The sequence below is a fragment of the Triturus cristatus genome, chromosome 11 (assembly GCF_964204655.1).
Source record: "Triturus cristatus chromosome 11, aTriCri1.1, whole genome shotgun sequence".
NCBI classification, from domain to species: Eukaryota; Metazoa; Chordata; class Amphibia; order Caudata; family Salamandridae; genus Triturus; species Triturus cristatus.
Window position 1 is genome coordinate 184,217,219 of NC_140594.1, and position 23,852 is coordinate 184,241,070.

Sequence of the window (23,852 nt, forward strand, 5' to 3'; positions counted from 1 at the left end):
GACCATGAATGCCATTCACGATTGGCTTCAAGTATATTTTCTGCAACTTTTCCTGTGTTTCGTTTTTGGGATGTGGGTACCGTATGTGTACCTGTTGCTTGTTCACTGTTATTCATTTGAGGTCAATGAGGAAACTTTTTCTGTTGATGTACAGTTAGTGACCTGGGCTGGATCTTGTCAACGAATTAGAATTGCCCGTCAGTACAGGTAAAAGTGTCACCTACAATGTACCAGGCATCTACCGCGGTTAAAAAGGAGAGACATATGATTGTATTAACTTGCAAGTACTTCTTGATGAAAAAGCACTGAGTCACAAACCTGGGATCCTGTGGTACTGTTCAACCTTTACAACTCAGATCCAGTTGGAAACGTTTCACAGAGGGATGCTTCTACCTAAGCTTTTCACTGAAGTGGGCTGGAACAACCAGGGGTTCTTAGAGTCAAACTCTTCAATGATGGTTGATAGTGATTCTCACCCAAATGCCTCATTTCGAGTTTGAGCATGTTTTTTTCTAAAAGTACTGTTGTATGCTTAACCTCAACGCAATCCCATCTTACCCTTGATTCACTAAAGGGACTGTTTCTGGTGAGTAGTCTGCTTCTGGGGAAAAAAAAAATTCAGGCCAAAAGAAGAATAAATTAGCAAAAAGAGGTCACACACTTGGTACTGTTACCCCAGATATTGGTGTGAAATTGCTTTTGTACCAGAGGTTATTATTAATTCTTCACCACGTCTCAGTTGAAAGGCAAAATATATTTAGTTGAAAGATGAGTTTGATCAAACACAGTATTTACTGTACTCTAAGAGGTGTTTTTCTGTCCTACTTATCTCGTTGGGTCGCCTACATTTTTATCCTGATAATTTACATTCTTCAAATTTAGGTCAAGGTCTAATATTCCTTCAGCAGAGCACTTGTCCTCCCAGCTGCGAGTCAGGTCCCACTTTTTTTTCTGATGGTCTGTCTTATTTATTGTTTGTCAGAGTGCCATTAATACCAGTTCTTTGGTTTCTTTTTTCTCCATCACATCTGGTTACACGACATGTGACAAAAAGCCCAATGTCATGCCTAAAAAGGATTGTCGGCTATCTGACTCCTTTTAAGAACGTTGCAAAAATCATAATGAAATCCATAGTTTATGATCAATTCCTTGATAATCAGCTATGTGCAAAAAAAAAAGGCTAATTTTCAAAGTCAGAGTTGCATCTTCCAGAGTAGATTTCAATTTCGTGCCAGGGAGAGGGGAGTCTGTTCATCGTTCTGCACAAAAACAGGGACATCCTAATTTAAAAGCAACCTAACACAATTCGGACACATTAAATGCTTACAGCTTAGGTCCAATTCCACCTGATAATATCATCAATGATCAATTTTGCTGAAACACCTGGTTCCCCTAAAAGTCATAAGAATGTAATCTTTTTAATGACGGGGAATCCACCCAAATTTCTTTTTTGAGACTTATAAGATCAATGCAAACTCTGAGTTTGCCATTTTTCTACATGCAATAACCAGGGAAGACAACTATAAAGGTGCCTTTGAAGTATCATCGAGCCAACTGTTTTACATCTTTATCAGTGCTTCTTCCAAATCGTCTAATGATGAAAGGTACATTCCTTATTTTATATTTCACTGGTTTTGCCCTTGCTTTAATTAAAATGTTGTACTTGATCCCATGTATTGTACTGAATATGTGTTGAAAACCTCCTTAGAAGGTTCTTCACTCTCACGTAATATCTATTCCTTTGTTCCTGGGTTTGAGCCTCATTCCAAATAGCCTGTGGTGGTACTATCCCAGAATGGTTAAACCCTTTTTTGACACACATTATCCTCAATTACTCCTCCCTCAAACTGAAGAACAGCTTTGTTTAATTAAGCCTAGCAGTCCAGTTCTCTTCCCCTCATGACACTGGTGCTCTTTCTAAATTCCTATTGTCACAATGTCCCGAGAACATTTCTTCAGTAACATTGTTACGTGTGAATCTGAATCTATCAACAAATTACAAACCTGACCATGCACTATTCTAAGACTAGGCAGAAATGTGTCCGACTAAATGGTCAGATTGAGTTCCTTAGTAAAACAGTACATGAAATCAGTATTGCATTCTGTGGGAAAAGGTGAAGGATAGGCTGCCATCACTTAGCGGCAAATATAGAGACGTAAAATCCCCAGAGAAAGTCGAGACACATGTTCAGGAAAGAGAGCTGTTTATTCGTGAACCGCAAGAGAACTGAACAGCAAGAAAGCAAAGAGGAATAGAAACATGATTGGCTTGTCTGGCCTCCTCTGTTTATTAGGGTTGAAGTTTGTGAGCAAATTAAAGGAGAAATTGGGAGAGTTATTTCGCTGATAAAAACCCTACGCAAAGATCTATTCAGTGCCAAACACAACACAGTTCCCTATTTGCTATATGTTTTCCTCGATCCAAACAGGCAAATTCAACTTAGTACTAGCACAGAGAGGTGGCCACCCCATCTGAGATGCTGTGGCAAAGCAACACAAAGTTGTGGTGCAAGCACAGAGGAGGCACCCTTAAGACAGAGATTAAAAAAAAACAATTTAGAAAAACGAAGGGCAATCTCTACACTGGCTGCAGCAAGTCTATTTGGTAGTCTATGAGTAGCATAGTCCCTGGCCATCAGTTTTATATATGTCTTGCCTGAGACCCTGTGACATGTTCTTCATGTACACCAGGCTGTTCACGGCTCCCACCAAGCTATTTCCATCCAATGAAGCAAATTGAAGAGGACCTGACCCACTGCAGTACTAAAACTACCCTGGCTTAATTAAATTGCCATATTATATTTGGTGGCCAGGTGCATTATGTAAGCCTTGGCGCCTAGTGCTGGATGAAGAAATCTGTTAAATATGAAATGGCACACTAGCTGACAAAACATCTCTTCAGTAATTGATTCATATCTGCACACATTGTACAGCTTCTCTTTTGGACCTTTTACCTCTGCATATGAACAAGAACTTTAGTTATTTGTGATGGGTCAAAATAATGAATTATTCAGGTTCCAGTGTCAGCAATGCTCGTTCGCTTGCTCTCTCTGATGCAGCTGAAAGCCAGGGACAAAACACCTTACAAACAACTGAAGATTTCACTGGGACCATATATTACAATAAGATTTCCTGGCTGTTTCACTGGGGGTCAAGCTTTGTAATTCACTTTTATCTCAATTAGTTAACTTACTGGAAATTCAATTTACTCCTGCTAAATCGTTTGTCTATGTCCAACTAATCTTCACAGATCCGCACTCTTCCTTTGGTCAATGGACCATTATTTGAGTAGTTGATGGTGATTTGAAAAAATTAACTAACTATATTTACAGATCTTAGTGAAATAAACCACAGGGTAAGATTCAATAAGTTTATTTAAATCTCAGTCATGAACACTCAATACAAATTCACAGTGAAAACACCATCAAACTTTCATGGGAGAGAAAATTCATTAAACAATGTTCATTCATTTCACAGACTTATTCAACAAATCAATGCATTAAGAGTGGATAGATGAAGATACAGAAGACCTAATAAATCAATACATTTGCAAAATAGGTATGCAAATTTGAGATAGAATAATAATTGCCCAATGGTGGAAATGGAAAAACCAACCCTCTGGCCCAAGGACTGGTGGAGGTTCCCTGATTAAGAATCAGGTGACAAAAACTAAAAACAGGCTCAGGACAGGGCAATACTTACTAAACTAATCTACAAGCCCGATGCACCAGGGCGCATCCCTCTCTTACACACTCTTACTCCTCGATATTCTTCCGTAATCTTCAATCTAATCAGGTTATCATTCAGTGGTGAGTCTTTCCAGTCTGTTCTCTCCTTTCCTCATCAACAGCAGCTCTCGAATCTCTCCCCTCTCTCTCTGCATTGATGTCTGAACCCTCTTTCTTTTAGTCACCCTAATTAAATTCTTTAATTCTGCATGTCCCACCCTCAAAAGTTGCAAATATTGATGGAATACAGACTTTGATTGGACAGAGGCAGGGAAGTTGATGTCACCTCATGCTGACATATTCTTTTATTAATTCTTCTTTGTCTGACAAACCCTTCCCCTTTTAGCTCATTCACAAATTTTATTTTATTTAATTCCCATACATCAATTGTTGCAAATTAAATAACATTTTCTCAATACAGTTCAACAGTCGAGGGCTTCTTTCACACGACTCTCGTCCTTGAATCTTGGCAGCCATTAGGTCAAACGGTTAGTAGGTCACATCATGACTTCACAGCGCATGCGTGGCTTGCCTCAATCTTGCCACCATCTTTCTTTCATTATGCGTGGGCCCAAATGTACTCTATTAATAAAGGAATCATAAACAATGTTAATTTCTCAAATACATGATTTTCACTGTACACCACCCACTTCTACTCTATCCCATATTACTTTCTCCTTTGTTAAGCAAAAGCATTAGCAGCGACAGCTATCTTTAAATTTCAGGCAAGCATATGCCAGGCACGCGGTACCTCAAGACCCAATGTTAGTAATTTATGTGCATGTGTAAGAGTTTTCCCTCTCAAAACCCGGTTAGTCACGTTACTATCTGCGTAATTCTAATTCGCACATGTGCAAAAACGTTTTCCCGTTTAAAGCGGGTTTTAGTTGCGTTGCGTTTTATTTTCATTAATTAAGCATGCGTAACGCTCTTATTCCCCCTATGTAAATGTTGTGCGTGTATATTAATTTAGTTTTCTTTATTACTTTTACCGATTTAGTACTGTTAATGAGGGAATGCTCCGAGCAAGTTTTGTTTTCTTGAATCCTTGCTCCATCATCTCCTTCGCCAGTATTAATACCTATATTGATTTGCTGGTGCTGCCATATTTCCTGCAGTGTCTTTGCAGTTGCATTGTGGACACTGGGATCAAGAAACTTGCATTCTACAGTATGTATATAGTGTGCTACACACCATGATTTTTTCTATACTTGTCGTTAGGGCTAATTTGCTAGTAAACTGCAGGAAGACGTTAAATCTTTTCCCTATAAAACTGGGATAATATTCACCATTGTTGACTCTTGGCAGTCCTTGGGATTTATTTGTCTCTTTCCTATAAGAACAGGAAGAGACTGTTGTATAGCTGACCCAGTCCGATACTGTTGAAAATGGGTCCTACGTTCAATGTGTGGCTCTTGTATATCACTTTTCTGATGCATTTTATTCATATTCTGCTTAAACTTTGTAAATGAACCACTGATTTGTGCTTCCTCTTATTTTTTAAAGATTTTGGGCACCCAAAATCACAGCTTTATGTCTTTACACCACACACAAACCTTTTTTACTGTCGTCTTTCAATATCAAATTATTTGTTTAGTGATTTTTTTGTGGCATCTTTGTTAGTCTTCTCATCTTTTACCATCACCACACAATTCAGACCCCCGTCTCCATTTTTCACCTTCAAATAAGACCTCTTAAATTCCTTCTCCCTGTGGGGGGTCTGAATAAAAAGGAGAACCCTCTTCCTGATCCATAGTCTTTCCCAGGCCCCCTAGTTGAACTTCACTTAGTCTCAACACTTTTCTTTCATCAATGGATGCTTACACTTGGCTTGTCTCTCTTTAACATTTTAGCTTACAGACATATACGTTCCACTCTCACATTCTTGTGGGCTGAATTGTTGTAGCCATTAGAGTTAAAGCCAGAATATGACACTGCTTCAATCAAAGCCCATAGCTTTTCTCTTAAATAATACTTGGAACCAAAATCACAGGCCAGTGCATTGGGCACACCTTCACATCCTCCTTGGTTTGTTCTTTCGTGTAACCATTTAGTTTTTGGAGAATACACAGGCGTCTACTTATGTATTATCCTACTCTTCTCGAGAGAAGAATACCTTATGTTCCATAAAGTAAATTGAACTCTATTTTCAGGAGTTAAAGACAATGGTAACTCTTCCATGAAGAAAATGTCTATCATGAATTCGAAGAAACACTGCCTGTGGTAGGTGAATTCAAGAATTTTAACTTTATCTGTCTTGTAAACTACATGTACAAGCTACTGGTTCATCTCCAAAACTTTAAATGGCCTCAAGAAGTGCATTACTCGATGTTGCTGTTTGAGCCATGGACACATATCAGTAAGTTGTGTGCACCGATTTTTTTGATAGTGTCCTTCCCCAAATGTCCTCTGTAAGCCCTTAATCTAAGGAAAGAACACATTTATTAATTTGTTTTCCTAGATTATCCTCACATGAGTGTCCAAAAATGTGCAACTTTTCCATCCGTCCCCTCTTCCGTGGCGAGCCACCTACCACAACACTTACCATTTTTCCAAAGTCATGTGCACAATCTTAATCGACTTCCAGTACTAATTCCAAATTCTCTTCAACAGTGAACCTATGATTATAACAAGCTGTTTCTGTGTATGATTAATACAAACTGTTTGTGGATCAGGTGCCTTTCCTATCATCTTATAGCTGGCATTACTTTAATTTATGTAAAACCAAAGGGTATGATGTACGGAGTGTTGAACATTGCAAGCACTCACCCCCAGTCAACTGATCTGGGTTTAAGTCATCGTCATTCTTTAGCTCACTCCGCCACCCGTGTTCAGACATGGCCATATGCAAATCAGTCTGACCCTGTGCCTCATGGGAACAGTCCAGCCCGAACTGCCAAGCCATGTCTTCCCTGGACCGGAAACAAGCATCTTGGGACATGATTCTGGCTAATCAGCCATCATCAGCCAGGCTAGCTTGAATCCAGTGGCAAAGTGATTATGGGACCCACGTCTGGGCATACCCTACCAACTTATGGTTCAACACTCCGTCCATCATCCCCTTTGGTATTACTTTAATGTATCCCTTCACTAGAGAGTTTGTGCCCAAAATACTCAACATTCCCTGATCTTTCAAGAGTTTGCACTTTTTTTTCTTATGTCTTATTACGGTCTTCTAAGGTGTCTGCTTCAGGACACACCAGGGTGTCAACTGGAAATACCTTACCCCATTTTCTGATCTTGATAAACAAACATTTGCAGAACAGAAGTCACCATTGCCGGTCTAGATGAGACTCTGAGGCATTTCAATGCGTTGGATTACTTACTGGTAATTGCAGGAAGGTAGATATCTGACTATGGTTACCCCCAACTTTTTGCCGAGTGTCTAGCTGGTTTTTCGACTTAGTTGGCCTGAGATCCTGCCATTCAGGGTCTCAGGCTGTCTGCTCTCTCTTTAAAATGGACTCCATGTACCCTAGGTACATACCCAATTGGTAAGGATCACCTTCTTGGACCCTGCACAGTGTACCCTAGGTACCCAGGGCATGGGTGTACCCTAGGCCTCCCAGGGGCTGCAGTATGTATTATGCCACCCCTGGTCTGGCCTTCCAATCAGACACAACTGGCTGATCACTCAGCTGGGGCAAGGTCGTGTAATCACCCCTTGCTTAGATATAGTATACCTATATCTACCCTTAAAATAGACACATGTGTACCTGTGAGCCACTCCTATGGCAGGCCTTAACAATCCTGGAGGCAGAGTGCTTGGTAACATGTGAGATGGTGCTCTAGCATGAGCTGAGCCTGTCTGCAGCTTTCGGAACCATGTCCTTATAGCTGTTCTATGATATAGCCTACCATATACTCTTAAAGTACCTTATAATCTTAAACGGTTATGGTAACTATGGTTTGGCTTTATTAAAACATGTCGTGTAAGGTGTCTAACACTTTGGAATAATACCCCCATACCATTTCTGGTGATGAGGATATTATTCCTCCCTTCTAGAGGGAGAGACATGTTAAAATCCTACTTTGCTGTTTAACTCTGACCAAAGCCTCATCATCACGAAATGGATGCTGCTGCCACAGACACGAGTCTGACCTCCTGCAGCTGGGAGCCCTCCCAGCCAGGGAGGCCTGGACAATAGGTTTCCTGCTTGGGGAGGTGCTAGCACCTCCCCAGACAGACTTTAGTGTATTGGGGCAGGGAGGGCTGAAAGGAATGAGACATGCCTGGGGCACACAAGGTGTCCCATGCATAGTCCAGTTCAAACCGGCGCTGGGGCACTCCAGCCCCAGCTCTGGCGCGAAACTGGACAAAGGAAAGGGAGTGTAGCCACCCCCCTTCCTGGTCCCACTCATAGGAGGGACCTTGCAGGTAGCCCAGCCCACTAGCCCAGTATATCAGTAGGTAGCTGAGCCCTGCTAAATGAGATTAACCTGAATCTGCAACTTGAACAGAAACTCTGGACCTTCGACATTCGACCTCAGGAAGAAGACTGAAGAAATCTCCCTTGTGGCCAAGGAATGACCACCCTGGGCAACCAGGCACCATCCAGCGACCGCTGCTTTGCTTTGCGACTGATCCTACGAGGGACGACTGCAGTGACTGACCAGCGGCGAGACTTCCAGACACCTCTGACCCAGATCCACATCTACAGCGAAGCTGAGACCCGTGGAGGCGACGAGGGACGTGGGACCGGCGACTTGGGAAAAGTGGCTAGTACCTGACTAGCGCGACTTCCGAGGCTCCCTCGAGGCTGTGCTTGGGGAATTGAGAAGCCCCCATCCTGAACACCATCTGCAAAGAAGACCAGCTCCCCACACTTCACGTGTTCTGCGTGGGGCCCTTCTGCACCTGAGTTGCTCGACGTGTTGTCCGGATGCTGGCCCGTTGGCTAGTGACTTCTGCGACGACGAACCTTTGTTTTCATCTTGCTGGTCCGGCTCCTTCAGACTGGCACCCGCTCCACTGTAAAAGAGAAGCACCCCAGACCTTCCTGGTCTGCACCAGAAGCAAGTCCTCCATCCTGCGTGGGTTCCGCTTGCCAAGGCTTGTTGGGTCCTGACTCGACTTCGACGTCGCCGACAGCAAGATCCTTCATGGGAGAGCTCACCTCCTGGTCCTGGTCGTCCTCGACGCCTCCTGGTACCCGTGACTGCTGCGACAAGCTTCACCTCTTCACCTGCATCTTCACGACATCGCCTGGTTCCTTCCTGGTTCCTTCCCGGCTCCTGGCTGGTGACCTAGACTCTGTCCCTTCAGCTTGCAGGTATCCTTCCTTCTTGATCCCATCCTTGGGATCCACCGGACACTCTTCACAGCTCGTGGGTTAGGTAATTTAAGTACTTCGGTGCTCACAAGGGTATTGACTATCCAAGGGTCTAGCTTCCGAGTCTCGACTTCCTAGCTATACCAGAAGTGTCCTAAAACTGTTAATTTCTCATAACTTACATTTCTATCGACTTTTACGCATTACGCGTGAGTGCTTCCACTCTGCACCTGAATCCCGTGGGCCTCCCACTTCCTAACCTTTGGTAGTATAGTGTAGCCCCAGCGATTCCCAAGAGCCTTCGTGGGACAGCTCACCTCCTGATCCTGGTCGTCCTCGACGCCTCCTGGTACCCGTGACTGCTGCGACAAGCTTCACCTCTTCACCTGCATCTTCACGACATCGCCTAGTTCCTTCCCGGCTCCTGGCTGGTGACCTAGACTCTGTCCCTTCTGCTTGCAGGTATCCTTCCTTCTTGATCCCATCCTTGGGATCCACCGGCCACTCTTCACTGACTGCCTGTCCGCAACTTTCCCGACGCAAGTTCACACCTATGCACCCGCAGCCCGTGGGTTAGGTAACTTGAGTACTTCGGTGCTCACAAGGGTATTGACTATCCAAGGGTCTAGCTTCCGAGTCTCGACTTCCTAGCTATACCAGAAGTGTCCTAAAACTGTTAATTTCTCATAACTTACATTTCTATCGACTTTTACGCATCAGGCCAACTTCTCACAGTAATCTTCATTAGTCTTAGTCCTGAAGCCCATGTATCTGTCATTATCCCGGAGGTGTTGCCTCCTCCAATCAGAAAAAAACTAAGCAAGACATGCTGTGTAAACAAGCCCCGCCCATTCCGTCTGGCCATTGTATAATGCTTGGTTTACAAAAAGTGAGCTGGAGTCTGCCAAACATTTTAATTCAATGCCTGCAAATATAACATCACAGACTGAGTCACTGCAGTGCCTTATACCTACTGACATAATGTCAATGAACTGGAATAAACTCATCTTTACTATAACCACTTGCCTTGACCAATCTTTTGAAGGACAGAACACGTAACTTTCTTGAACAGTTTTCCTTAGTCATACCCCATAATTATCCACGTAATACCAAATTGCTAATTTAACCCACCTCGGTTCCCTTAGTCTCCTGAATCAAACTGACTTTCCTGCTCTCACTATTAAAGATCTTGGCAAAGTGTCCTACTTTGGTGTATTTCCAGCACTCTTTACCTATGGCTGCGCAATGTTTACCATAAGCAACATGTGATCCATATCAATCCTTACATTTCATGCATTCTCTCAATCTCAACAGTACTTTATCTTCCCTTCATACTTTCTTCTCTTGGTTACCTATTACTTACAGTGAGACTTTCTCAGTGAGAACCTTTGTAGCTCTTATAAATCTCGGGGAGTCCTTAGATGTGCCAGTCGTAACTTCCAAAGACAGGTTCGTGTGCCCCAATAATTGCTCCTGAATCTTTACGATGACACAATACATAACCATGGTGCACATGCATCAACAAAACAAAAAGCGATTCCTTATTAGCGAGAAATAAGGAATCGTTATTAAGGAATCGCTTTTGTGAATGCATCAACAGATTCGGTAAATAATAGCGATTCCCTAAAAATCGCTATTTTTACCGAATAATCAATAGCGGGGCATGCAAACACCGAAGAGCTATTAGCGATTTCGGTAATACCGAATTAGCTATTAGCGAAATCGGTATTAGCGAAATCGGCAATGATCGGGTCGCTCTGGGAACGTGTTTATGACATCACCAACCAGGAAATACTGCTGCCCCACCCTCATTGCCTCGACAGAGGAGCAAACAGGAGCTGGGACTGGAGACTGGCTGTGCAGATTGAAGCCACACCAACTGAGCTACCCTCAAACACTACCCAGATGGAGAAGGAAGCACCATCCAGCGCTGAGGCTGCACGCAAGCGGAAACTCAAGTTTTCTGACCGGGAGCTGGAGCACCTGATGGAGGGAGTCGGCAGCAAGCACGATCGCCTTTTTGGTAAGCTATCCCTCAAGGTGCCAGAGCCCGAGAAGCGGCGCATATGGCTGCGCATCCGGGAGAGGGTAAATGCTGTTGGTGTGACGCCCCGCAGCATTGAAGACCTGAAAAAAAGATGGTACGACCTGAGGAAGCGGGCTAAGGAGAGGATTGCGGAGAGGCTCCGGGAGGCATCCAGAACGGGAGGCGGGCCTTCTACAGTTCAAACCAACACTGCCCTGGAGGAGCTGGTGGAAGGGACGATCGAGCATGAGGCTGTCGTGGGAGTAACCCAGATGGATACCTCTGGCGCAGCCACAAGTGCCCAAGGTAAGATGCATGCCTGTGCCCATACCCAGCATAGCGTAAATCCATTCCCATGCCCCCAGCAGGATCACAGTGTGCATGCAGCTTTGGCCCACACACCTTTACTCTTAACACTAGTGCATCATGGGAGTTGTAGTCTAGTCAGCCCAGTGTGCATGTACAGGATGAAATACAATTACAAATCACCACATCAGTTGAACATGGATAGAGACTGTTTATTTAGTGGATCACAGAGGGACATGTATGTTTACAACACTACGTAGGTGTAACTATCCCACTAACCATGCACTGTTTCACACACAGATGCATCTCCTGGGGATTCGGACGACAGCGGGCGGCTGATTATTTCGGAGACTCCTGCGGATTCCGACATGGACACAGCGCAGGATGCGCATACATCACCTCCACCTGCAACCCCACCACCACCAGCACCAGCACCACCAGCACCAGCTACACCAGCTCCAGCTACAACATCCACTAAAGCGCCGAGGCGCAGGTCCCAAGTTCCGGCCATGCAGGTGGTGGGAACACCCTCTACACCATCGGGACAAAGTCTGCGCAGCATCACACCGTCTGCTGCACCACCTGCACGTGCCAGACTCCCACAGCGGCGCAGGTCTCGGCCAAGTTCACTCTCCTCAGGCGACGTTGATATCACCCAAAATGCTGCAATCGAGGAAAGGATGCTGCGTGTCCAGCGCCTGCAGGGACGACACATGGCGACAATCAGCTCAAACATCGTGCGCCTTGCAAGGGAAATGCGTGCCATGACTGCGGCGGTGAGTGACATGACCACTGTGGTGGCAGAGGGCAATGGGCACCTGAGGGAGGACATCCATGAGCTCACCCGTGCCATGAGGGAAGGCCATGAGTGCGAGAGGAGGAGCCACCGTCAGAACTTGGTGCGGTCCGCGGCCTCTACAAAGGCCATCACAAGGATGAGCAATAGCACCGCAGTGTTGGCACGCCGCTCGGTTTCCTTTCAGGTGGACCTTGGACACTTCTGCGGGGATGTTGCCAAGGCTCTAGGGCAGATGACCGCTGCAGTAGAACACCTGCAGAGCGGCACATTCAGTGCTGGTGCATTGGGAGGGGAAGACGGCAGTGAGGCTGCCTCGAGTGTGAGCAGTGTGTCTGTGGCAGAGGCCAGCTCCAGGCGCCGCAGTTCATGGGGCTCCACGGGGACAGGCCGTGGTGAGGCGTCGGAGACACCGGAGAGGAGGCTTGGCGTACGTGGCAAGCGCCACTAGACTGATTTACATCCATACCTGACCGTGGTGGGGCAACCATGGTCCTCCCCTTCCTGACGCTGCACAGCCGTGACTTAAACGCACATTTGTTCTTACAGTTTTCATGGGGAGCATTATTTTCATTGCTTGTTTGGTTGCACATACCGCAGTGCTACTGTGCATTAAACAGTTGCACCACCAATGAAATAGTAATGTATCATTCTTACCTGCTTCAGAAATGATGTTGCATGATGTATGTCCGCCTCCTATGGCCCTCTGCTGTGTTAGGGACGTGTGCCTGTCGGTGTTGGGCGGGTGGTTGGTCATCCCAGTGGTCGTCATTCCTGTCCACCTCTATGGGTATCCCCCTTCTGGTCGCAATGTTGTGCAGCATTGCACATACAGCAACAATCCGGCAGCAGGTATCAGGTTTGTATAGCAAGGCGCCGCCAGTCTTATATAGGATTCTAAAGCGACTCTTCAGAATCCCAAATGTCCTCTCTATGACATTCCTAGTGCTTATGTGTGCCGCGTTGTATCGTTGTTCCTGTGGGGTTGCTGGATTGATGTATGGGGTGAGTATATATTCACGCAGGGCGTAAGCACTGTCACCTAGAAGATAGAAGCAAACACTTAGCAATGGTGATGTTCATACATGTGTGGTGTTCATATGGGGAAGAGCTATGTGTACGTACCAAGCAGGAGTCCCTCTCCAAATTCTCCGTAGAGTAGACGCCTGTGGATGCCACTGTGGCGGAATATGTAGGAGTCGTGTGTGCTCCCCGGAAATTGTGCCACTAGGTCCGTTATGATGTGATTGGCATCGCACACAACCTGCACGTTGATTGAGTGGTATGACTTGCGGTTACGGAATATGTACTCATTTGCTGAGGGTGGACAGATAGGGATATGCGTACAGTCGATGCATCCAATTACATGGGGGAATTGTGCCACCTGGTAGAATGCCTGTTTGTTGCGGTCCAACTGCTGTGGGGTTGTGGGGAAGCTGATGTGGGTGTGTATCATTGTCAGCATGGCATCTAAGAATTTCTGGAAGAAGCGTGAGAGTGCGCTTTGCGATACGCCTCCGGCTACGGCGATTACCCCCTGGAAACTTCCTGAGGCCAGTAGGTGCAGGCTGCATAGGACCTGGACGTGCGCAGGGATTGCATTGGTCCGGTGTGTCTGGTGCTGCAGTAGTGGTTCCAGGTCTGCAATGAGGCGCATGATCATTTCACGATTCAGTCGATACTTCTCGTACACCTCGTCCTCATTCTGTCCGAGCAAGGTGATGCGCAGTCTGAATACTCTCTCCTGGACCCTTCTCCTGCGCTGTCCTGCCGCATTGATACGCATCCTCCTTGCAAGCACGTAGAGGGCTGCCATTTTGTGCTAGCCAACAGGGTCTCCTTGGCCACATTTAAGGGTTTGGTGATTACCACAATCAGTTGCACATGTTTGAGATTTTTTTTTTGTTCACAAAACTTTTTTTTTAACTTTACCTCCAGGTTCTGATTCCCCTTATTTTGCTCATGCTAAATAGCGATTTTTGGGATTTTCGGTATTTGCGACTATTGTTGCATTGGGTAGCGATTCGTTATTAGCCATTGGCACTTGCCGGGAGCTATCAGTGATTTCGGTGATTGCTAATTTGGTATTTATCGATTCTGTATTTTTGCATATTTGTTATTTGCGATTCGGTATTTTTCCGGTATTTATTTAGCGATTTCGTTATTTGCTCACAATTTGGGTTGATGCATTGGGATTCGGATGGTCTCGAAATGCGCAGCTAGCCGGAGCTATTCTAAGAGCTGTGACATCCTTTCTATGGGCTCCTGGTATGGTGGTGCCCCATTATTCACTACATTACATGAAATAACAGTGTTGTGAGTTTTCACTCTGCATTAAACTTCTAAACATTTTTTATAGGCTCCTGCAGCAGTTGCAGAAGGCAGAGGGAGTACTTTATCCTTTCACGCTTAAAGTGAGCAAGGCTTATTTGTTCTGCCTCAAATTACTTACCTCTGACTGTGGATCCCAAAATAATTATCAAACAACATGAACCGGGCCTCCCATCTCAGTGGGCTCTTCAGATCTCTGGAAACAGGGGAGGTCGATTGCAAATCTGCATCCTGTGCCAACAAAGGATCACCAGAGAGGCTACCGAAGGGCAAACAGCAAGGCACAGTGCAAGTGCGAAGCTGTCACACTTGTTAAACGTTCCTAATAGTGAAGGAAATCCTACAAATTGGAAAGTATAAGGGCACGAGCAGAACCATCATACAGTAACTAATGGGACCGCCATGATGTCTTCCCAAACCCTCAGCTAGCAGAGCAGATTCCTCCCGCAGCCATCTCTGCTGTGGCAAAGACAGAGAGAAGGATGGCAAGTGGCAGCTCAATCGGTCGAAATGGGCACAAAGCCCAATACTCTTTGCAGGATCCCTGAAGCCAACGAAGGTTGAGTAGCAATGTTCGCCACAGGCTGGTCTGTTGGCCCATCCCCAGTATTGGAAGACTCTGCATCCCGCCACTGCCTACAGCGAATGCCTGCCTTGCAGGACAGTGCCTGTTAATTAGGCAGTGATGGCTGGAGGGACATGTGTATAGGATACGTCTCTGCAGCAGGTGACCCCCCCCCCTCACTTCTACCACTGATGTGTCCCTGCTGGCTTCTCCGTGCAATCCAGAGCTGAACTCTGGAGCTCAAGAATACCTCTAGAGAAGGTATTTCTTCTTCTGGTTTCTCCTCCCACACTTGCACTTCCCTGGGTAGGGGGACACTGACCACACACTAGCAGGCACTTAAAGTATTCTTCCTGGCTTGTCCATACACCTGCAGTCATTGGAGGGCACAAGGATGGAAGCTGAGAAGCAGCTGCTGAGCTGACTTCCTAGAGGTAACTTCTAGCCAAAATGTAGAACGGACGTGAAAAGAAATAGTTATATATGGGTTTATGAGGGGCCCCACAGCAAAATGACCGGCCCTGCAAGCAGAACTAAGAAGTCTAGATCAGTTTGTACTGCGTAACAGAAAGCTGCATAAGACAGTCAGCTGCCTTGTGCTATCATTACACCTGGAGATAAACACTTCATGAATGCAAAGAAGACACACTGGTGTGTTATTGCAGCCATGAATAGCCGCATCAAGTGTAGTTACAGTTAGAAGGGTCTTGATGAGACGAAGAGAGTAACTAGAAACACCTCATGAATACAAAGAAGACACACTGCTGTGTTACTGCAGCCATGAATAGCCTCATCAAGTGTGGTTACAGTTAGAAGGGTCTTGATGACTAGGGACACTTCATGAATGCAAAGAAGACACACTAGTGTGTTGCCACAGCCATGAGGAGCTGCATCAAGTGATTCAGCACGCCCAGTATAGGAACATGACTCGTTGTTCTCTGTGCTTGATGTGCTTGTGCCCCTGTGTCTAAGCTGGATTAGACACTGGGGCACCGCGATTAGAGACGGTACCCAGAACAATCATCAAGCACAGTGAACAATGAGCCATGTTCCTATACTGGGCGTGCTTAATCACCCCACCGCCTCCACCCAGAATTACCACCAGACATTTACTAACTATGGTTCTAACCTGGGCGCACTGATTGCTGCAGCGGCCCACCCTCGTACTGGACTAAAAATCCATTCAGATCCAGACGCCTAATCAATTTATCTAATTCCTGTGAGTCTTCCTGATTCCTTCAGATTGACATGACCATTCCCTCATTAATTCTTGTGGTCTTGCTGACTCCTCTAACCACCAGTGATTTGACCACATCCTTTAAGACCCCCGTTGGGGGTAGCCGTGCGCTTTATAAGTGGTAATGATAATAATAATAATAATAAGAGGATTGCTTCTCGAGTTTGCTGTCTTTCCCCTCACATCCTTTTGCTTGTCCTGAAGTAGACCCGTCACGAAGTGTTCTCATTTAAGGCTCAAACTAGGGTTGAAACGTCAACGTAAGGTCTGGTTCAGTTAATTCGGGTCATCAGGTCTTTAATTAGCAAATAAGATTTACCAGACACTGATATTCCCTGATACTGACCATTTTTAGTTCCTCTTCATCGTACAAATTGTACATATCACTGTTTCACCAATGTAGATAGGACACTCACTTCACTCATGTCACAGAGCACCGTCGTTCCTGTCACTTTCTTGTTTGAATTAAATTGTTTACAGCTTCTTCACAAAATGCATAACTATGCCCAAAGTAAATATTTTTGATGCAGTGCATAAATTGTCTGTCTCTTGTGTTCCAACCTAATCACTATTAAGTATTGTGACTATATAATTAAAACGTGTTTTTTTTTTTTTAACCATTTTCTGGTACTCTAAGCAATTGTCACTACCCGACAGAACCGATTGTAGCCTTGATAGGATAGACTGTACAGTAACTTTCCTCCCCTTCCCATAGAGAATCATTGGGGAGAAAGGAATAAAGAGACCTCGTAATATGGGCTTGGTAGACACGAAGACTGGTTTCTTGGGGGAAATGCCGAGAGCTGTGGTTCGACTGCTGTCCTGGAAGCTTTCTAAGAGATGTGGAGGTAGCATGAAGTAGTTTGGGATGATACTAATCATTCAGCCAATACATTAACTATGAGGCTGAAAATATTATAGATACGAGGTATAGTTTACACCAGCCCATTCCAGATAGTAGGAATGTGCAATATAAAATGCTTTGGGGTTTTGTAACGCTCTTCTTATATTGTATTATGACTGCTGACATAACTATACTACGTTATGTCATCCTAATACACATATTTTGGGTAATGATTGTATATAATACATATCCTATTATTATGAATCACAGATGCATGTGTCTAATGCTTTCAGGGGCCATGATGAGGGCCTGTATATGTACAAATAACCCCAGCGGATAAGACCTTCTCTGGTAGAGTTGTCTAATTCATAACACTCCAGATCTAGAGAAGCTTAACTCTGCAAAGGGAAGAGTGAGAGACACCTGTCTGTTTTCCTTTTCTCCTAATGGGGTTCAATAAGCAAGATCCCCTTGGGGCTAAGGAACTCTTTCTGGGTGTACTCTCCGATTTGGGGCATTTTTAACAGGAATACATAAAGTGGTAAAGGTTCCCCGTATTCAAACCCCTGTGTGAGATGGGGTAGAGGGGCGTGTATTTGACCCATATTTGCTCCATTAAAAACACGGTTCTTAGGTTATGTTTGTGTAAAAAAATAAAAAGAGTTTCTTGTTGGCAGAAGCACCAAAAATAAGAGACTGTATATTTAATATCCACATCCATCTTGCGCTGTATACTTACTTTGGTCACCTACTTTCACATAAACCCCTATTTGGAATAGTCCTTCTTCTCTACATACCGTTCATAGTTACAATTACCAATTATGTTGGTCTTTAAGTTATATTTAAAGTACTTTTATCTTGAGCTCACTGTCACCAAGTACTATTAACCAATGGTCCTTTGCTCACTTTGTCACTGGATTCAAGCTAGCCTGGCTGATGAGGGGTGTTACCACAAAACTGGTCCCAGGTTGCTTGTTTCCGGTCCAGCTAAGACCTGGCTGGGCAGTTCGGGCTGGACTGTACTGTTCCCATGAAGAACAGGGTCAAGACTGATTTGCATATGGCTGGGTCTGAACTGGAGTGGCGAAGTCAGCTATAGAACGATGAAGGATTCAACCAAGATCTGTGACTGGGGATGAGTGTCTGAAAAGTTTCCACGCTCCGTCCATCATCTCCTTGTGTTTGCTTTGTTCACTCTATGTTGGCAGAGTATGCCCAGACATGGGTCCCTTGCTCACTTTGCCACTGGATTCCAGCTAGCCTGGCTGATAAGGTGTTACTCTGAAACCGATCCCAGGATGCTTGTTTCTGGTCCAGTAAAGACCTGGCTTGGCAGTTCGGGCTGGACTGTACTGTTCCCATGAAGAACAGGGTCAAGACTGATTTGCATATGGCTGGGTCTGAACTAGAGTGGCGAAGTCAGCTATAGAACGATGATGGATTCAACCAAGATCTGTGACTGGGGATGAGTGTCTGAAAAGTTTCCACGCTCTGTCCATCATCTCCTTGTGTTTGCTTTGTTCACTCTGTGTTGGCAGAGTATTCCCAGACGTGGGTCCCTTGCTCACTTTGCCACTGGATTCGAGCTAGCCTGGCTGATAAGGTGTTACCCTGAAACCGATCCCAGGATGCTTGTTTCTGATCCAGGAAAGACCTGGCTTGGCAGTTCGGGCTGGACTGTTCCCATGAGGAACAGGGTCAAGATTGATTTGCACATGGCTGGGTCTGAACTGGGGTGACGAAGTGAGCAAATGATGATGAATTCAACCCAAATCTCTGACTGTGGTGTCTGAAAAGTTTCAACGCTCCGTCCATCATCTCCTTGTGCTTGGTCTTTAAAATGCAGCAGCTTTTGAAATAACTAGAAGTTACTAAGCATGTGCATTTTTCATGGACAACCTTGGCAAGGTTACCTAACAACCCTAGAAATCGCAACAGCTGTTCCTTCTTTTTCTGCCTGAGTTTGAGTGCTGGAACTTTGGCCATTTTAATTTTTTTGACAATGTAAGTGCTTAACACCTGTGCTTTTCAAACATTTGTTAGTGCTCCTGAACTGTTTCCTATCTTGTTTTTTTCAGTTTCTTTCTTCACAGGGTTCATGCAGTATTTGCTATGCAATTTGGAATAAGGATTGTATAGGGAACAGTTTCTGATTGCTACTCCAACAAGGTGGCCACTTTGTGGTTTTTTTTACCCATTAGTTCCTATGCATGGTAATGTCTGGGCATTTTTTGGCCAGGTGCTGCATGTATTAACATATTTACGTCTTTGATACACTATTTGCTTTAATTGTTAATTTTTTGTGTGAAACAATAGAAAAATGTAAAGGATTCTCTACTGTTGCGCGGGCTTTGGCCCCGTATTGCTATCGCCATAGTAAAACATCCAGTTTTGTAATGGTGATGTTACAGTCTGGGGCTGGCACAATGGATCTTTGCATTTTTTGAAACATTTTCCGGATGTACCCCTTCTATTACTCTGGATTTCTGAAATATTCCTTTAAAAGTTTATAAAAACAAACCTGTATTAAAAATGTCCTCAACACTTTACTTAGCCGAGAAATCCGTTTATCACACTAATGTTTTTTTAATAGTGTTGCATAGTGGCCGGAAGGAAACATACCTGCCAGATACAGAGGACATAAACGAAATTCAAAACTAAAAATGCAGTTTCAGAATGCCGAATTCTTTACAAGCGTATATTTGTTGTCATAAATATTGGACATCTTGGATTGCAGTAGAAAATGTGCATTTTACAATTTTGTGCCAAGCAAAATCCGTTTGGTACCTAGGCTATATTTTCTAAAGTGTGCTTTCTTTTCTTTTTTTTTTTTTTTAGATTATGGTGACAAATTAAATACTGAGCTGGGTGAAAAGTACAAGATTGATAAAGAAAGGTATCCACAGTTTTATCTTTTTGTGGATGGAGACTTGGAAAATCCCTATCTATATGTGGGGGAAACAAAGGCTAACGACATTTCGCGTTGGTTGAAGAGTAAAGGTGTGTACCTGGGCATGCCTGGTTGCTTGGTAGAATACGACATTCTGGCAACAAAATTTGTAAGTGCTGCTAGTGAAGAAGAACGTCACAGTCTGCTGAAGGAGGCACAGGACCGGTTTAAAAAAGTGGAAGACGTAGACAAGAAACCCGCAGAGCAGTACCTGAAAATCATGACGAAAATGCTCGAGCACAGTATGCATTTTCCAGTTACGGAAACCGAGAGAATCACCAAAATGATTGAGAAGAACGCAATGAGTGACGCAAAGAAGGAGGAGCTTCAGAAAAAGCTCAATATTCTCAGTTCCTTCCAACAACTTGGGTTGGAAAAAGAAGAGCTATGATGAATTCTAAAAGAAAAAGTTGCTACCTTTTTTTTTGTTTGTTTTTTACTTTATACATTTTTACTACTTGAAATTGGCATTAATTGATTAATTATGCGCAGTAATTTCTTTAAAAAAACGTTGCTATAATCCCCAATCTTCAGCCTCCCACCTTTCAGTCCACCTTCCTAAATTGAAAACATTTTCACTTTAGACATACTTTTAAGTACGTGGCTGTGTGGTGATGTAAGCTTGCTATTCACCTGCCATTCATTTATCTGCCACATCCAGACTCTTTTGCACTTCTTATTTTATACACATAGCGATTACAAGTGCAAGAACGGCAGTTGAAGCGTTAAATTCCGTGTTTTACCTTTTTCTGGGTCTTCTCCCATGATAAATCATGGTAAATTTTGATTCTGCCGAAATGTTATTTGGGGACCAGTGGGCATGTTATAACTATCGCACAGCTCAGAACTCTAATCCCTCTTCAAACCTTTTGTTTTCAGAGGGATCGGAAATTAGCTCCCCTCCCTTATAGCTAAAGCCATAGATTTATTTTGAAAACCTTTTTACATTCCTTTATCGAAATTTCCATTCAGAGTTTCCAAAATGTGTCTCAGATTAAACAGCCATTGGTGGAGATCTAGTCACCAGACATCGTTTATGTTATACGACAAGCACGCTTGGCCTGTAAGATTTCTGGGATTGGATTATGGTCTGAAAAATAAGGATGGTTGAGGGAAGCCCATACAATGAAACTACCCTTAACTGGCTCGGGTTAACCCATAGACTAAAAGCGCTGCTTCCTGCCCATCTGTTTATGAAGATCCTTTCACAGTACCTTTAGGTATTACCCCCATCCACTTAGCATCCTGCCATATCTTTCAGAGGAAAAATGGAAATATGAAGCAAACCATCATCTATAGCTTTCTTTATACTTTGCATCTCTGACCTGATGATTATACAGATATAGCGGTAAAGTCCTTTTGTGACAGATATTGAAATTCCTGAATTATCAATGTGAACGTCGCACATAAATCTGATCATAAAAGTAATCATTTGTAGCATTTACAAAATAGATAATTTCCTGCTGGGGTAATATTTTGACTAGATCATAGATTCATTAGCTTCTATTTAAATCTTGATAGCCTATTCACTAAATCCTAGACTGGCTGTGCTAATCTCCACCCTCATACAGCGCCAAGACGCCTCGGCAAAAGTGCGCTTAATAAATAATTCAGTCAGTCATTCAGTCAGTCAACAAAGCTTTCTAATTTACGCTCTTTTAAAAACACTGTAAAGATATTTCTGCAGATTATTATAAAGCTAATCTTGTAATATTTTCAGGTAAAAAGTACCTCCTGAAGCTTATGATTAGCAGATAGTTTATAAAAGCCTAGTCTACCATCTTTTTAAAAATGACGTGATCTGCCAAAGAAGGAAATCGGAGGTTCATTACTTGTTTATATGCATGCAGTATCAGTAAGGAAAGCAGAGAAAAATATCAGAAGTATCGCCCAACCACAAGTGCGCTTAACTATAGGGACATGCTTGTGCGCTGTTAAAAATAATTCATGCAGCTACAGTGAGTTCTTTCATTTCTAAATGTTAAAAAGGAGTGTCCATATCTATGGTCTTGTTTTTTAATACAGTAAATCAGTCCATCTTGTCCATACTTTTTGGAAAAAAATTCTCTTTTGTTTCATGTTGTTCAAAAGAAACCCTTATATTTCTACCTAGGAAACATATGAACATTTTCCTGTTGAGTTTGTAGGTGGCCCTTTCTCACGCAACACTTTGTATCAAAGGGGCATGACATGGGTGTTGCTGCGGGTGTTCCTATGCAACACCTATGTATTCTGCTGCATTTCCAGATTTATGAGAATTTGTAACCTGGAAATGCGACAGAATGCTATGCCACCCCAGGGGAGGCGTAGCGAGGCGCAACAAGGAGAATGTTTACATGTCTCCTCGTTTTTACCTCTTTCTATGCATGCTGCATTCTGCAGCACACTTAGGAGAGCACCTCTTGCGATTGTTTTTGTGCTGGAAGGTTTCCCTACCTGCACAAAAACAATCTCCCCGCAAGGGTGCCTCCTTGGGCTCATGGCAGCCGATTGTGTGCCAGCACAGGGGAACACACAGTGATGCGTCATACTGCTTTGAAAGTGCAGCAATGTGGTGCAGCCAAAGGGCTTGCGGTGCAGCGCTGCGACGCTATCTTGTAAATAAGGCCCTATATTTGTCAGGCAGGTCCATGGACGTAATGTCCTCCATCACCCTGACTGCCTTTGCTCCATCCGCCAATGTCTAAATCGGGCACTGTGTTTTGTTCATAAAAGAGCTGGATAATCAGATTCCCATTTTTTCTGAACTTTTTTTGTAGTAATTTTTGCATGGAGTTAAATCTTTATACACTGGGATATTCTGTAATCAATCTCAAAAGAGGCGTCATTTATGTATGTGTGTGTAACAACCACGCCTTCAGTAGATGCTCCCTCATAGCATTATAAAATGACTTTCATGAATCCAGGAAAGTGTTAAAAGAACAGTATTTTATACACCTTAGTTTAAGCACAAGGGATTGGAAGGGCACATTATCAGTGGTATTACAGGTGACCAAATGGTAAAACTATCTCATTGGATGTGTAACATCAATTTATACGTATTTATGTCCGCAAATGGCCCATTCCTACAGTGATCCTTTACCTTTATGGCCAGGTTTTTATTTTTATAGATATGTTTGTCATTATGTGTTACACAAAAGGAAAACTTTGCTTTATAAAATGTGATTTATTATTGGAGGAAGTAATGTGCTAACATTTTCATGTAAAAATGACATTACTAAGAAACCGGTTTACAAAAATAATTACACTGTTAATTCTAAGGCTTTTCTAAAAAAGGTTGTGCATATTGTTTTGTACATTTATATATTTAATATTACTAGCATAAAAGGTTCTACTTTTTACTTGATTTAATACAACTGTTACACCTCATTTGAATGGTAATGTTTTAAAGTTTACTTCAAGTAATGGAATTACAACAAAAATATGACAAAGAAGTTTAATGTTCAGTGACTAGTTGCTATCCCTTTCTTGGGCACATTGCAAATTACTGATGCGCTACTGTTTGAAAATCATAATGGCTTAGTGTCTGAAATTTGAAATCAATATATTTCACCCGCAAATAAAATGGTAAAGAATATTCTGCTAAGTTTTTGATCTTTGTTTCATATTTTACATCTTTATTGTCATGATTCCCAAAAGTGCAGTAGAAAAAAAAACGGTGTCAACAAATAATACAGTGCCCTTGCAAGGAAACAAATAAACTTGGAACTGTGTGAGGTGAATTAGACAAAACTAAGCACAATATATATTCATCAACATTTAGGGATTGCAATAGAACCTAGAGGTGATTGTCTCT

At 43.4% G+C, this 23,852-nt stretch overlaps 1 protein-coding gene across 1 annotated transcript in view; it reads left to right on the forward strand.

Annotated features, from left to right (window-relative positions):
* Positions 1-23,639, forward strand: part of ERP29 (endoplasmic reticulum protein 29) — a 122,665-nt gene extending 99,026 nt beyond the window's left edge. Inside the window, exon 3 of the mRNA XM_085634080.1 lies at positions 19,945-23,639. Coding sequence (XP_085490206.1) covers positions 19,945-20,447 — 503 coding nt within the window. The 3' untranslated portion in view covers positions 20,448-23,639. The remainder of the gene's footprint in view (positions 1-19,944) is intronic.
* Positions 23,640-23,852: the final 213 nt, after the last annotated feature.